Here is a 13,911-nt window from a genome sequence, read left to right as displayed (position 1 = left end):
AATAAGGGCATCAATACACTTCAGTGAATGGCAACTCCATCTTCCCAGTTGCTCAGACCATACGTTTGAAAGTGGTATTTAAATCATCTCATTTTCTCATACTCTACTTCCAGTCAGATGGAACCAGTTGGCCCTATCTTTAAAATAGATCAAGTTGAAAAAAAATAAAAATAAAAAAAATAAAATAGATCAAGTTGGATCACATCTTCCCACCGTCACTGCTCCAACCCTGGTGCAATCCAGTGCACATCTCCAGGGGTTGATACATATAACCTTCTGAATGATTTCCCTGCTCCCACCATTGCTCCTTCTGTTTTTCACCCAGCAGTCAGTGTTAGCATGTCGGGTCTTTGCGGATTCCTGTCTCAGAGTACAAGACAAAGTGCTCACATATGGTATACCCCCTCATCACCCTCATCTTCTGAGCTCTCTCCTAGCTCACTCCACACCAAGCATGCAGCCTGCCTCCTATTCCAAGAAGCCAGGCAGTTTGACCCTTTTCAGGGGCTCCCTTCCCCTTTGTGTCTATAGTCAAATATCTTCTTTCTCACCCACTCTCTTTAGCCATTCCTGCCAAATCCCTATTCCCTCCTTTGCTTCATTTTTCACCTTAGTACGCATTGCTTTCTAATATACTATATAATTTTGCTGACTTATTTTGTCTATTGCCTGTCTACTTACATTAGAAGGTAAGCTCTACAGTGCCAGGGATTTTTGTTTGCATTTTTTTTTAAACTGGTGCCATCCCATTGCTGGCAGATAGTAGTTGATGGTAGTTGTTGGTAGTCTGTTGAATAACTTTAAAAAGAAAAAGAAGGGAGTTATTTAAGGTTTGACTCTAAGGTATTATAGTGATGATTGTGCAACGTTTTTTATCCCCTGTAAGTTTCTTAAAGTCAAGGAAAGTCTTGTTCATTTCTAGAACTCTACCCATGCTCTTTAGTATGTTTTCTTTAATGTCATATTAGCTGCTGTCTGTGTGGTGACTGTTGAATGTCTTCTCAACACAGAATGTCCTAAGAATATTCATCTTCACCCAAGTGAAAGCATTAGATATTTTCACAAATAATATATATACACAAATACATGCTCATACACATATTTCTTTACATGCTTACACACTAAGGTAAATCAGATCTATAACGAAATAACTTGCTTGTAAACTCTTTAAAAGTTGTAGTTATATGTTTTAAATTCTAATCTGCCCTGTTGTTAGTTACTGTGTTAATTAACTTTTGATACTGCAAAGAATTATTTCTTTATCATGACATTTGTCGTGACACTTCTAGAAAAATGTTCTGAGAGACATGAACATGTTAAACACTTAGGAGAGACGCATGAAGATGACCCAGAGAAAATTTTAAAAAGAATCAAAATAAAAAGCAAAAAACAAAAGATAGTTGAGGGTGACATGTGAACTTGTCTGTTACTTCATAAGGAAAGAACTAGGGAAACAGAAGACAGTTTACAAGGAGACCCAGACTTGGTCTCCTAAAGACTTGCCTGTTGGTTCACCTCCCAATACAGGTAATCCTTACATTCGCCTGTTTTTCTCCTTCCACTCATTGTACAGATACACACAAGAATACCTGGACTTAGATACATAAACTGTTAAAAAGACCACAGTGGTAGTGCTACCCTGCCAGTAGTTCTCTTTTGACAGCTTCACCATATTTATCTAGCAACAGTGTTTGTGGAATTTTATTTGCTTTATTGAATTTTTTGCCTATTTTTTGAAAATATGACTGGTAGCTTATTAAGACAAAGTGCTTATGGTAATAATAAGAGTAGGTCTTACAGCTCTCACATATATGAATAGCTTTTTATAGGAAAGCATTAAATTAAAAATGTATAAAAAATGAAGCAAATACAAACGTCAATAATCTTATTCATTTTATCTGTCCTCTGTCTGTTAAAAGGATAGAGTCTTGTGTTTGTTAATCCATTAAAACATTTGTGAATTAACAGTTTGGAAAACGTCCTACAGTTTGGACAACTTTTTTGGTTTTTTGTTTTCTTTTTTTAAATTTATTTATTTTAATTGGAGGCTAATTACTTTATAATATTGTATTGGTTTTGCCATACATCAACATGAATCTGCCATGGGTGTACACATGTTCCCCATCCTGAACCCCCCACCCACCTCCATCCCCATACCATCCCTCTGGGTCATCCCAGTGCACCAGCCCCAAGCATCCTGTATCCTGCATCGAACCTGGACTGGCAGTTCATTTCACATATGATAATATACATGTTTCAATGCCATTCTCCCAAATCATCCCAGCCTCTCCCTCTCCCACAGAGTCCAAAAGACTGTTCTATACATCTGTGTCTCTTTTACTGTCTCGCATACAGGGTTATTGTTACCATCTTTTTAAATTCCATATATATGTGTTAGTATACTCTTTTGGGTTTTTCTTTCTGGCTTACTTCACTCTGTATAATCGGCTCCAGTTTCATCCACCTCATTAGAACTGATTCAAATGTATTCTTTTTGATGGCTGAATAATACTCTATTGTGTATATGTACCACAGCTCTCTTATCTATTCATCTGCTGATGGACATCTAGGTTGTTTCCATGTCCTGGCTATTATAAACAGTGCTGCAGTGAACACTGGGGTACATGTGTCTCTTTCAATTCTGGTTTCCTCAGTGTGTTTGCCCAGCAGTGGGATTGCTGGGTCGTATGGCAGTTCTAGTTCCAGTTTTTTAAGGAATCTCCACACTGTTCTCCATAGTGGCTGTACTAGTTTGCATTCCCGCCAGCAGTGTAAGAGGGTTCCCTTTTCTCCACACCCTCTCCAGCATTTATTGCTTGTAGACTTTTGGATCGCAGCCATTCTGACTGGCGTGAAATGGTACCTCATTGTGGTCTTGATTTGCATTCCTCTGATAATGAGTGATGTTGAGCATCTTTTCATGTGTTTCTTAGCCATCTGTATGTCTTCTTTGGAGAAATGTCTGTTTAGTTCTTTGGCCCATTTTTTGATTGGGTCGTTTATTTTTCAGGAACTGAGCTGCAGGAGTTGCTTGTATATTTTTGAGATTAGTTCTTTGTCAGTTGCTTCATTTTGAACAACTTTTTTGTTAAATGGTTGGTAATTACATCACTTTAGGATAATGCTAACTGCTGTAATAACTAAACTAGAGCATAATAAGTTTTCGTTATCTTCATTATATCCACCATAGTTTGACCTCAGGTCAAACAACAGGGAGGGAACACAGCCCCACCCATCAACAGAAAATTGGATTAAAGATTTACTAAGCATGGCCCCCCACCCCCCACCCCCCATCAGAACAAGACCCAGTTTCCCCCTAGTCAGTCTCTCTCATCTGGAAGCTTCCATAAGTCTCTATCCTTATCCATCAGAGGGCGAACAGAATGAAAACCACAATCACAGAAAACTAACCAAACTGATCACATGGACCACAGCCTTCTCTCACTCATTGAAACTAGGAGCTATGCTGTGTAGGGCCACCCAAGATGGACAGGTCATGGTGGAGAGTTCTGACAAAACGTGGTCCACTGAAGAAGGGAATAGCAAACCACATTAGTACTCTTGCCTTGAGAACCCCCATGAACAGAATGAATAGGCAAAAAGATAGGACACTGAAAGATGAACTCCCCAGGTCAGTAGGTGCCCAATTGCCACGGGAGATCAGTGAAGAAATAACTACAGAAAGAATGAAGAAACAGAGCCAAAGGAAACAACAACACCCAGCTGTGGGTGTGACTAGTAATGGAAGTAAAGTCTGATGATGTAAAGAGCAATATTGCATTGGAACCTGTAATGTTAGGTCCATGAATCAAGGCAAATTGGAAGTGGTCAAACGGAGATAGCAAAAAAAAATGAATATCAACATTTTAGGAAACTAAAATGGACTGCAATGGGTGAATTCAACTTAGATGACCATTATGTCTACTACTGGACTTCCCTGGTGGCTCAGATGGTAAAGCATCTGCCTACAAAGTGGGAGACCTGGGTTCGGTCCCTGGGTGGGGAAGATCCCCTGGAGAAAGAAATGGCAACCCACTCCAGTACTCTTGCCTGGAGTATCCCATGGATGGAGGAGCCTGGTGGGCTATAGTCCATGGGCTCGCAAAGAGTCGGACACGACTGAGCGACTTCACTACTTCACTGTATCTACTACTGAGGGCAAGAATCTCTTAGAATGGAGTAGCCATCATAGTAAACAGAAGAATCCAAAATGCAGTACTTGGATGCAATCTCAAAAACGACAGAATGATCTCTGTTCGTTTCCAAGGGAAACCATTCAGTTATCACAGTAATCCAAGTCTATGCCCCAACCAGTACTGCTGAAGAAGCTGAATGGTTCTATGAAGACGTACAAGACCTTCTAGAATTTAACACACACAAAAAGATGTCCTCTTCGTCATAGGGGACTGGAATGCAAAAGTAGGAAGTCAAGAGCTACCTAGAGTAACAGGCAAATTTGGCCTTGGAGTACAAAATGAAGCACGGCAAAGGCTAACAGAGAGTTTTGCCAAGAGAATGCAGTGGTCATAGCAAACACCCTCTTCCAACCTCACAAGAGAAGACTTTACTCATGGACATCACCAGATGGTCAATATAGAAATCAGATTGATTATGTTCTTTGCAGCCAAAGATGAAGAAGTTCTATATGGTCCGCAAAAACAAGACCAGGATCTGACTGTGGCTCAGATCATGAACTCCTTATTTCCAAATTCAGACTTAAATTGAAGAAAATAGGGAAAACCACTAGACCATTCAGGTATGATTTAAATCAGATACCTTATGATTATACAGTGGAAGTGAGAAATATATTCAAGGGATTAGATCTGATAGAGTACCTAAAGAACTATGGATGGAGATTCGTGACATTGTACAAGAGACAGTGATCAAGACCATCCCCAAAGAAAAGAAATGCAAAATGGCTGTCTGAGGAGGCCTTACAAATAGCTAAGAAAAGAAGTGAAAGGCAAAGGAGAAAAGGAAAGATACACCCATTTGAATGCAGAGTTCCAAAGAATAGCAAGGAGCGATAAGAAAGCTTTCCTTAGTGATTAGTGCCAAGAAATAGAGGAAAACAACAGAATGGGAAAGACTAGAGATCGCTTCAAGAAAATTAGAGATACCAAGGGAACATTTCATGCAAAGGGGCTCAATAAAGGACAGAAATGGTATGGACCTAACAGAAGCAGAAGGTATTAAGAAGAGGTGGCAAGAATACCCAGAAGAACTATACAAAAAAGATCTTCGTGACCCAAATAATCATGATGGTGTGATCACTCACCAAGAACCAGACATCTTGGAATGTGAAGTCAAGTGGGCCTTAGGAAGCATCACTGCGAACAAAGCTAGTGGAGGTGATGGAATTCCAGTTAAGCTATTTTAAACCCTAAAAAATGATGCTGTGAAAGTACTGCACCTAAAATTAGCAAATTTTAAAAACTCAGCAGTGGCCACAGGACTGGAAAAGGTCAGTTTTTGTTCCAATCTCAAAGAAAGGCAATGCCAAAAATGTTCAAACTACCACACAATTGCATTCATCTCACATGCTAGCAAAGTAATGCTCAAAATTTTCCAAGCCAGGCTTCAGTAGTATGTGAACTGTGAACTTCCAGATGTTCAAGCTGGATTTAGAAAAGGCAGAGGAACCAGAGATCAAATTGCCAATATCTATTGGATCATTGAAAAAGCAAGAGAATTCCAGAAAATTTTCTGTTTATTGACTATGCCAAAGCCTTTGACTGTGTGGATCACAACAAAGTGTGGGAAATTCTTCAAGAGATGGGAATACCAGACCACCTGACCTGCCTCCTGAGAAATCTATATGCAGATCAGGAAGCAACAGTTAGAACTGGACATGGAACAACAGACTGGTTGGTTCCATATCGGGAATGGAGTACGTCAAGGCTGTATATTGTTACCCTGTTTATTTAACTTATATGCAGAATACATCATGTGAAATGCCAGGCTGGATGAAGCACAAGCTGGAATCAAAATTGCCAGGAGAAATATCAATAACCTCAGATATGCAGATGACACCAGCCTTATGGCAGAAAGTGCAGAACTAAAGAGCCTCTTGATGAAAGTGAAAGAGGAGAGTGAAAAAAAGTTGGCTTAAAACTCAACATTCAGAAAACAAAGATCATGGCATCCGGTCCCATCTTTTCATGGCATATAGATGGGGAAACAATGGAAACAGTGAGAGACTTTGTTTTCTTGGGCTCTAAAATCACTGCAGATGGTGACTGCAGCCATGATATTAAAAGACGCTTGCTCCTTGGAAGAAAAGCTATGACCAACCTAGACAGCATATTGAAAAGCAGAGACATTACTTTGCCAACAAAGGTCCCTCTAGTCGAAGCTATGGTTTTTCCAGTAGTCATGTGTGGATGTGAGTTGGACTATAAAGAAAGCTGAGTGCCAAAAAATTGATGCTTTGAACTTTGGTGTTGGAGAAGACTCTTGAGAGTCCCTTAGACTGCAAGGAGATCCAACCAGTCGATCCTAAAGGAAATCAGTCCTGAATATTCATTGGAAGGACTGATGTTGAAGCTGAAACTCCAATACTTTGGCCACCTGATGTAAAGAACTGACTCATTTGAAAAGACACTAATGCTCGCAAAGATTGAAAGCAGGAGGAGAATGGGACGGACAGAGGATGAGACGGTTGGATGGCATCACGGACTCAATAGACATGAATTTGAGTGAGCTCTGGGAGTTGATGATGGACAGGGATGCCTGGGGTGCCACAGTCCATGGGGTCACAAAGAGTCGGACACGACCAAGTGACTGAACTGAGCTGAAGTTTTATTGCAAGTTTATGTCATAGTTTAGAGCAGATGTTCAAGTTGTTGGAGGAAATTTTTCTTATGATGAGTCAGAGACCCAGACTTCTCACATTTTCTGGGACCTCACAGTGTCAGGTAGCCTGCAAATGGGAAAATAAAGAGCAGGAAAAGGGCATTTTTTTTTGCCCACATCCCATTGGCGAGAACTAGTCTCTTAGGCACATCATGTTGACAGGGAATGTCTTTTGACATGTCTTTTGACTAGCTGATCACCTCCCAGCAGTTCCCTACCGTGAAGGGGAGAGCGCAGATTTTTTGTGTATGGCTAGTCAGCTCTGTCACACATAATGTTGATAGTAATTATGTGTTAATTTCCTATGGCTACGTTAGCAAATCCCACACTTGATGACTTGAAACAGCACAAATTTATTCTTAATCTTAATGTTCTGGAATTTAGAAGTCCAGAATGTATTTCACTGGGTCCAGATCAGAGTGTTCACAAGGCTGCTTTTCCTCTGACTATGCTAAGGGAGAATCAGTTTCCTTGCCTTTTCTGGCTTCTAGAGCTACATTCCTTGCATTTGTTAATTCTTGGCCTCTTCCTCCATCCTCAGAGCCAGCGACATAGCATCTTGCTCCTTGCCTTCTTATAGTCAAGTCTCCCTCTGTGCTGCGCTCAGTCGCTCAGTCGTGTCCGACTCTGCAACCCTTTGGACTGTAGCCTGCCAGTCTCCTCTGTCCAGGGGATTTTTTAGGCAAGAATACTGGAGTGGATTGCCATTCCAAGTCTCCCTCTCCCTCCTCTTACATTTGATCTTAGCCCAAAAATGGAGCAGCGATCCCCTGTGCCTCCTGTTAAAAGGACACTTGTGATTACACTTAGAGGGCCCACCCTAATAATTCAGGATAATCTTCCCATTGCAAGATCTTTAATTTAATCACACTTGCGAACCTCTTTTTGCCATATATGGTAGCATTCACAGGTTTCAGAGGTTAGCATCTGGCTATCCTTGGAGCCATTATTCAGCCTACTAAAGAATTAATATTTTTTACCACTTAGTATGTGTCATGTTTATTCCGAGAACTTTGCATGTATTAGTTTGTATTTTTCTGCCTGCCTACTTGATTTATTCATGATCTCTACTCCTAGGCTTGCCTGTTTTTTTTTCAGTTAGGTTTTGTTTTTATTTTTGCCATCCTCGCTTCACTTTCATGTCTAAAAATTTTACCAAAAACTCCTAGACTCTCAAAATTGGAAAGAATTTGCAGTGTCCAGTTAGGTATGCTAAGATTTAGGTGGGGGAGGGGCTAATAATTTATTTTTTGGAATATTTCTCCTGAACTTTGAAGAAAGTCCTTTAAGTCTGTTAGTCTCCTTTGGATTAATTAATGTAATAAACTGCTTTCTCTTTTCCTTCTCAAATCTACCTTTTTCAGTTACCTTTAAAAATCAAATTGTCAGTTTTTTTCCTTTGGATTTTTTTTCCCTGCAAAAATGTTGAATTTCATTTGGCCATTGTCCTAATCACAGGAATTGACTTAATAGGATAAAAAGGAAGCACTTTGTATCAAGATTTCCTGGGAAAAGAGATAGTTGAAGACTTAAAGTCACTCATAGGTTTTAGTAAAAGCACAGGAGTAGCAAGCAAACAGTTGTATAAAACATGCTAATAACTGGATGAAATTAAACCGAAAGCCAGTGTTCCTGACTTAGAGTCATCAGGTAGAGGCATTACGTTCTGTCAAGGATTCATTCAGACAAGTGCTTATTATTGATTACATATTAGGTGCTAGGGAGACAAAGATCATAAAAGCATCATCCTGTTCTGTAGGATGTATCAGTCCAGGGAGGATGTAGACATGTAGACATTGATGCATTGATGCTTGCAGGTGTGACAGAAACTACAACTCAAGGTGGCTTAAACAGCACAGGGAATTTATTGATCAAGAACAGGTATATCTGGAAATGACCAAGGCAGATGAGATTTCCAGGTTTAATTACTTGTCACATGCCTTTCCCCTTCTCCCCTTTTTTTGTTTCTTCTTGTTGTTTTCTGCAGATCAGTATTATTCTGGCTCCCTTAGAGGTTGTGTGATGACTAACAACTTCAGGAAGAGAGTAGCTGTCCTCTTAACCATTAAACTAAAGTCCTGGAGTTCACTTTGTCTCAACTTTGATCTCCTGTAACCCAGTTACCAGATTGGGGAAAAGGATAATCAAGAGGCAGGTGAAAAGGCAAAATTTAGAGCTTTCGAAGTATTTAGTATATCCCTGAAAATGGGTATTAGTCTCATTATGGCTTTATTATTTTTATCTCGGATTTTTCTTAATATACTGAAAATCAAGAATTCTTACTAGTGGAAAGTAAACCCAGCGGAATATCCTCCTGGTTTAGTGATTTTCTTTTGAAATTTTGAAAATATAAAAATTTGCTACTCTCCCTTTGGAGATGTTTGATTTTCATTTCAGTGCAGAAATGACAAATCTGACATACTGTCTCTTCTCTACTACTTCTTCACTGTAACTGGGACTGTATCGAGTTCACATGTTTCACAGTTAGGCTACTTCAGGCCTCCGTTACATTTACAGGTGGCAAATGCCAAGATCAAAATGTCAGGGCTTCTCATTACACCCTTGCTTTTATGATTTAGACTGGTTTGGGACGCCTATTTTTGACTTTGCCACTAATATTCATTTAATCAGATTTTTCATAGTATATAGTCACACAGGGTCGGACACGACTGAAGCGACCTAGCAGCAGCAGCAGCAGCAATGCTTTAAAAACGGAATTAGTAATAAAAAGCTGCTTTGATTTAAATGTAAGCACTTCTACATGTTCTTTTTCTGCATAGTCTCTGCTTTACCACATTTGCATTCATGGCAGTTCTTTTTCTATGACAAGTGTTCATTCAGAAGGCATAGTGTGTGACATTGTTATAGGATTGCCAGATCTTATTTCGAAGAATTTGGGCAAGGAGGAAAGGAGTAGAAGGGGAGAGATTATTTGCTTACAGTCTGACCAGGCTTAGATACAATCCCATTCTACACCCCAGCACACCTGGGTCAAGGCACTTGAGTACAGGATAGGCCTGTGTGTAGGGACCACCTGGTAACCCAGTAATGCTAAAGGCCGCTCAACTCTACACAGAGAACTGTGGAGGTACATTGGATAGTCTGGGTGTCTAAGGGTTCCTACCCTAACTTTAAAAAGAATTGCTTCTTTGTGTAAACTTATATTAAATGTTATTTGCTAATGAAGGGAAAAAATAATGTATTTCTAGTGAATTACGTGATGATTATATCCAGAGCATAATTGTAATAATAGTAAATGCTTATCTAATGCTTTCTCTGTGTCAGATACTGTTCTAAGCATTTTACATACATTAGTTCACTTAACCCTTCCAACAGCCCTATGAGATAGGTTATTATTATTTTTTATCCCCATTTTACAGAGGAAGAAATTGGCACAGAGAGATCAAGTAACTTGCCCAAGTCCACACAGCTTCATCAGGGACAGAGTTAGGATTCGAATCCACACAGTCTGGGGCCAGAGTTCATACTTTTAATCGCTGTACTTTACATTCTGTCAAGAAAGGACTGAAGTTGTCATTAAAAATAATATCAGCATAATTTATTATGTTTTGAAACAAATTGACATTTTGAAATCTACCTGCTAAATATTCAACATGCTTATTTTTTATTCTAGGAGAAGACTTTGCAGTTGTGCAGCAAGAAATTATTATGATGAAAGACTGTAAACACCCAAATATTGTTGCTTATTTTGGAAGCTATCTCAGGTACATTGTTTGTTTCCCTTATGAAAAGCAATAATGATTTCTGTCATTTAATACATTTAACAAAATTAAGTTAGCTCAAGTACCATGTTTTGTATATTTCTTCATGCTTTGGCGATACAGTATTTTCACATGAATGGAATTTTTATGACCTCTCTAATTCTGTAACCAGTACCACAGTCTGTGATACGTCTGTTGTACTCTTGGGATCTGGATATAGTTTCACAAGTAAAAAGTTCTGTGGTTAGTCTTTCTATGGTAGAGATCTAAATAAACCATTCTGTTGCCCCTTTCTTCTAGTCTTGGGTGAATTTAGAAAGCATATCTGTTATTTTTATTAGAACCCTTTTTTTTCTTTTGTGCCTCTATCCTCAGAGTATTGCATCATCCCTTCCTTTTGTTTTATCCAAGGACTACGAATTATAATTATTTCACTAGCTTCTTACTTTCCCAGGTCCTAAAGTGAACTTAGAAAGACTGAATTTACCACCCCTTGTTTTGTTTGGCAGGACCAGGCTGGGTTTCCCAGATCATATTCCATAGGGGATGACCTCAAGGTCAAATCTTGTGTTTCATTCACTTCTGTATGTAGTTATAAGTTGAACACTGTAACTTAATTGTTTTCAAGGTTCCTTCCAAAAGGGGGGATTGCAGAATGTTTTCTTGGGTATTAAAAAAAAAAAAACCTCCTGTTTGGTTTCCATACATTGTAGGGTAAGTAAGATAAGGATGTAACTTATTACAGCGCCCCTTCCATCTATGAGCCAAGTACAAAACACTTCTCCTCTTCTGATGCAGGCACAGCATATGGAAAAGACTGGGCAGTTCTGCCCTCTCTTCTTTCCAGCTTGTGAAAAGCCAGCCGGACCAACTCTTCTTGATTCTAACTACTCTTGGACAGCTTTGATTGCCCACCTTCATTGAGGTCGAAGGGTGGGTTTAATGGAGACTTTAGTTCACATAGGGACAGGTACTACCCCCAGGTCAGTGACTATTAAACATTTTGAATGGGTTCTTTAACAACCAAGTTGAAACTGCTTTAATGGTGAGTGGTTCAGACAATACTCTAACAACCGTTTCTGCATCAGTTTTTATTTTATGGACAGACCCAGCACAGGCAGTTACTGTTATCAGCTCAAAGAAGTTGCTTAAAATCTTTTAAACTCATGATACAAATAATCGATTGCTATCACTATGTTAAAATTATTTCAAAACAATTTGTTTTACTGTTGGTTCTAACAAAATGACCCTGCTTAGACTCATTTGGGAAAAGTATTACAAAGTTTTCTTCCTCCAAGGAAGAATAGGTAATTTAAGAGTTTCTGTGTTTCCCCAGAGACGTTGAACTGAGCTTTTCTCAAACATGGCCTGAGTCTTCTAGAAGTATGGGACCATCCACAGTCTAACCTGTTATTCCAAGATAGCTGCACCCATTTACATGGCAACCTTGGGGTGGTCTTTTTGTGAAAGAGACAGTAGTATAGTTGCTAGTTTAGAGAGCCTAGAGTTCTGGAATCAGGTTGGTTGAACCCTGACGCCATCACTTACTAACTGTGTGACTTATGGCAAATTACCTAATCACTCTGTGCCTCTGTTTGCTCATCTCTAAAATGCAGATAATAGATACATGATGTGATAGCCAATGAGGATAATCGGTAAATACACGTGTTTAGAACAATGATTACAGCATAATAAATGCTCGATAATGTTAACTGCTATTACTACTACTATTGGTACAGTTGCTATTACTTTTAGCTATTTTTTAAATACCATCAGGTCAGTGCCTTATTTGATTTTTTTCAACAATGCTGCTAACAATATTACTCTGGTAAATATTCTTCCAGTTTTACAAATAAGGTGTTTGAGAGAGTTTCCTGCCAAGTATTTAGTTCCCAGTCTCATTTCAAATTATTTATAGAAGCTTTTTGTGATACTCTGCTCGTGGATCACATGACTTTTGACTTGGCCTTTCTACTTCTTGGCAAAAGAGCTGACCAGATAAACTTGTAACATTTCACATCTTACCCCCCTGCCCCTGTCCTGCCCCAGAAGATCCCCCAAGCTCATGTTACACTAAATTGGACATTAGACTTTCTGGCTTCCTTAGGCAGGAGCCTTCTCACACAGGTTAAGCAGCAGAACATTTGATCTTGTTACCAGAATGCAGAATTCCTTTCGGGCTTATATCCATTTTTGTTGAGGCTTTGGGCAAAACAGCACATACTCTTTAACCTTAACTTTGAGACTTGCTGCAAGAGAGCCAGTTTGAGGTTATGCCTAACAAAAGTATTACTTCCTTTTAGATTTCAAGAAACATGTATTCTGACTATATTTTGAATACCCTTTTTTTTTTAAAGTAAACTTTTAAAATTGAAAGATAGTATACATACAGAAAAGTGTGCAAATATCTGTATAACTGGATGAATTTTTTTTTAAAGAGGGTACTTTTATTTTAATCTGAATATAAGAATGCGAAGGGCAAAACTGTCCAGAAACCATAATGAACCAGACAAAATTAAGGTTATTATTTTAAGTGAGGCTGTGTTCATTTGGAGTTGAATGATCTGACATAGGAATACTGGGATTTTTTAGGGGGATTTGTTGTTTCGTTGGTGGTAGATTTTGGGGGTTTTGTTGTGGTTTTTGTTCTTTTTGCCACACGGCAATGCATGTGGGATCTTAGCTCCAAACCCATGCCCATTGCAGTGGAAGCTCGAGGTCCTAGCCACTGGAACACCAGGGAATTCCCAGTACTATTGGTTTAAATAGATAGTTTTATTCTGTAACTTGTATAGCTGATGAAAGTAATATGAAAGCAAGCGGTAGTATTCATATAAAATAGCAATTAATCCTCTCTTTCTTTATTCTTCAATAAATTCTTCCCTACTTCCCTAGGTAAAGTCTAGACCCAGCCAAATTCAGACTATGGGACAATGATCACTAGCCTTGTAGGGTGTTAGAGCTGGAAAGGACTAAGAGGTCTTGTCACTTTAGCCCACTCTTTTTTTTTACTGATGAGACGATGGAGTGCTGGATAAATGACTTCTTCAGGTTATCCAACTACTCATTGTAGGCACTGGGATTTAAACCTGGCTTTCCAGGTACCTAGCCAGCATTCTTTTAGGTATAGGTATTACATAGTCCAAAAAGGGCAGATTTAGTCTCCAAGGAAACGTGGTTTCTTGGATTCTTTCTCATTTTACAGAAGGCAAGGAGCTTGTTTGTTAGAACTTGATACAAGCCCTCTAAAATATATATTGTTCTTTTGTGTGTGTGTGTGGCTTAAGAAATGGGATTTTTTTTTTAATTTTTATTTTTACTTTATTTTGCTTTA

The 13,911-nt window shown here is 39.0% G+C and overlaps 1 protein-coding gene across 4 annotated transcripts in view; it reads left to right on the top strand.

Annotated features, from left to right (window-relative positions):
• Positions 1-13,911, top strand: part of MAP4K3 (mitogen-activated protein kinase kinase kinase kinase 3) — a 184,293-nt gene that overhangs the window by 81,630 nt on the left and 88,752 nt on the right. For all 4 annotated transcript variants that reach the window (XM_040224684.1, XM_040224687.1, XM_040224685.1 and 1 more), the window contains exon 3: positions 10,490-10,580. In XM_040224684.1, the coding sequence (XP_040080618.1) occupies positions 10,490-10,580 (91 nt within the window). The remainder of the gene's footprint in view (positions 1-10,489; positions 10,581-13,911) is intronic.

Source organism: Oryx dammah, unplaced genomic scaffold (genome assembly GCF_014754425.2).
Source record: "Oryx dammah isolate SB20612 unplaced genomic scaffold, SCBI_Odam_1.1 HiC_scaffold_25, whole genome shotgun sequence".
In the NCBI taxonomy this organism is placed as follows: Eukaryota; Metazoa; Chordata; class Mammalia; order Artiodactyla; family Bovidae; genus Oryx; species Oryx dammah.
The sequence above is the reverse complement of the archived record's forward strand: the minus strand, read 5'-3'. Positions and strand labels throughout refer to the sequence as shown.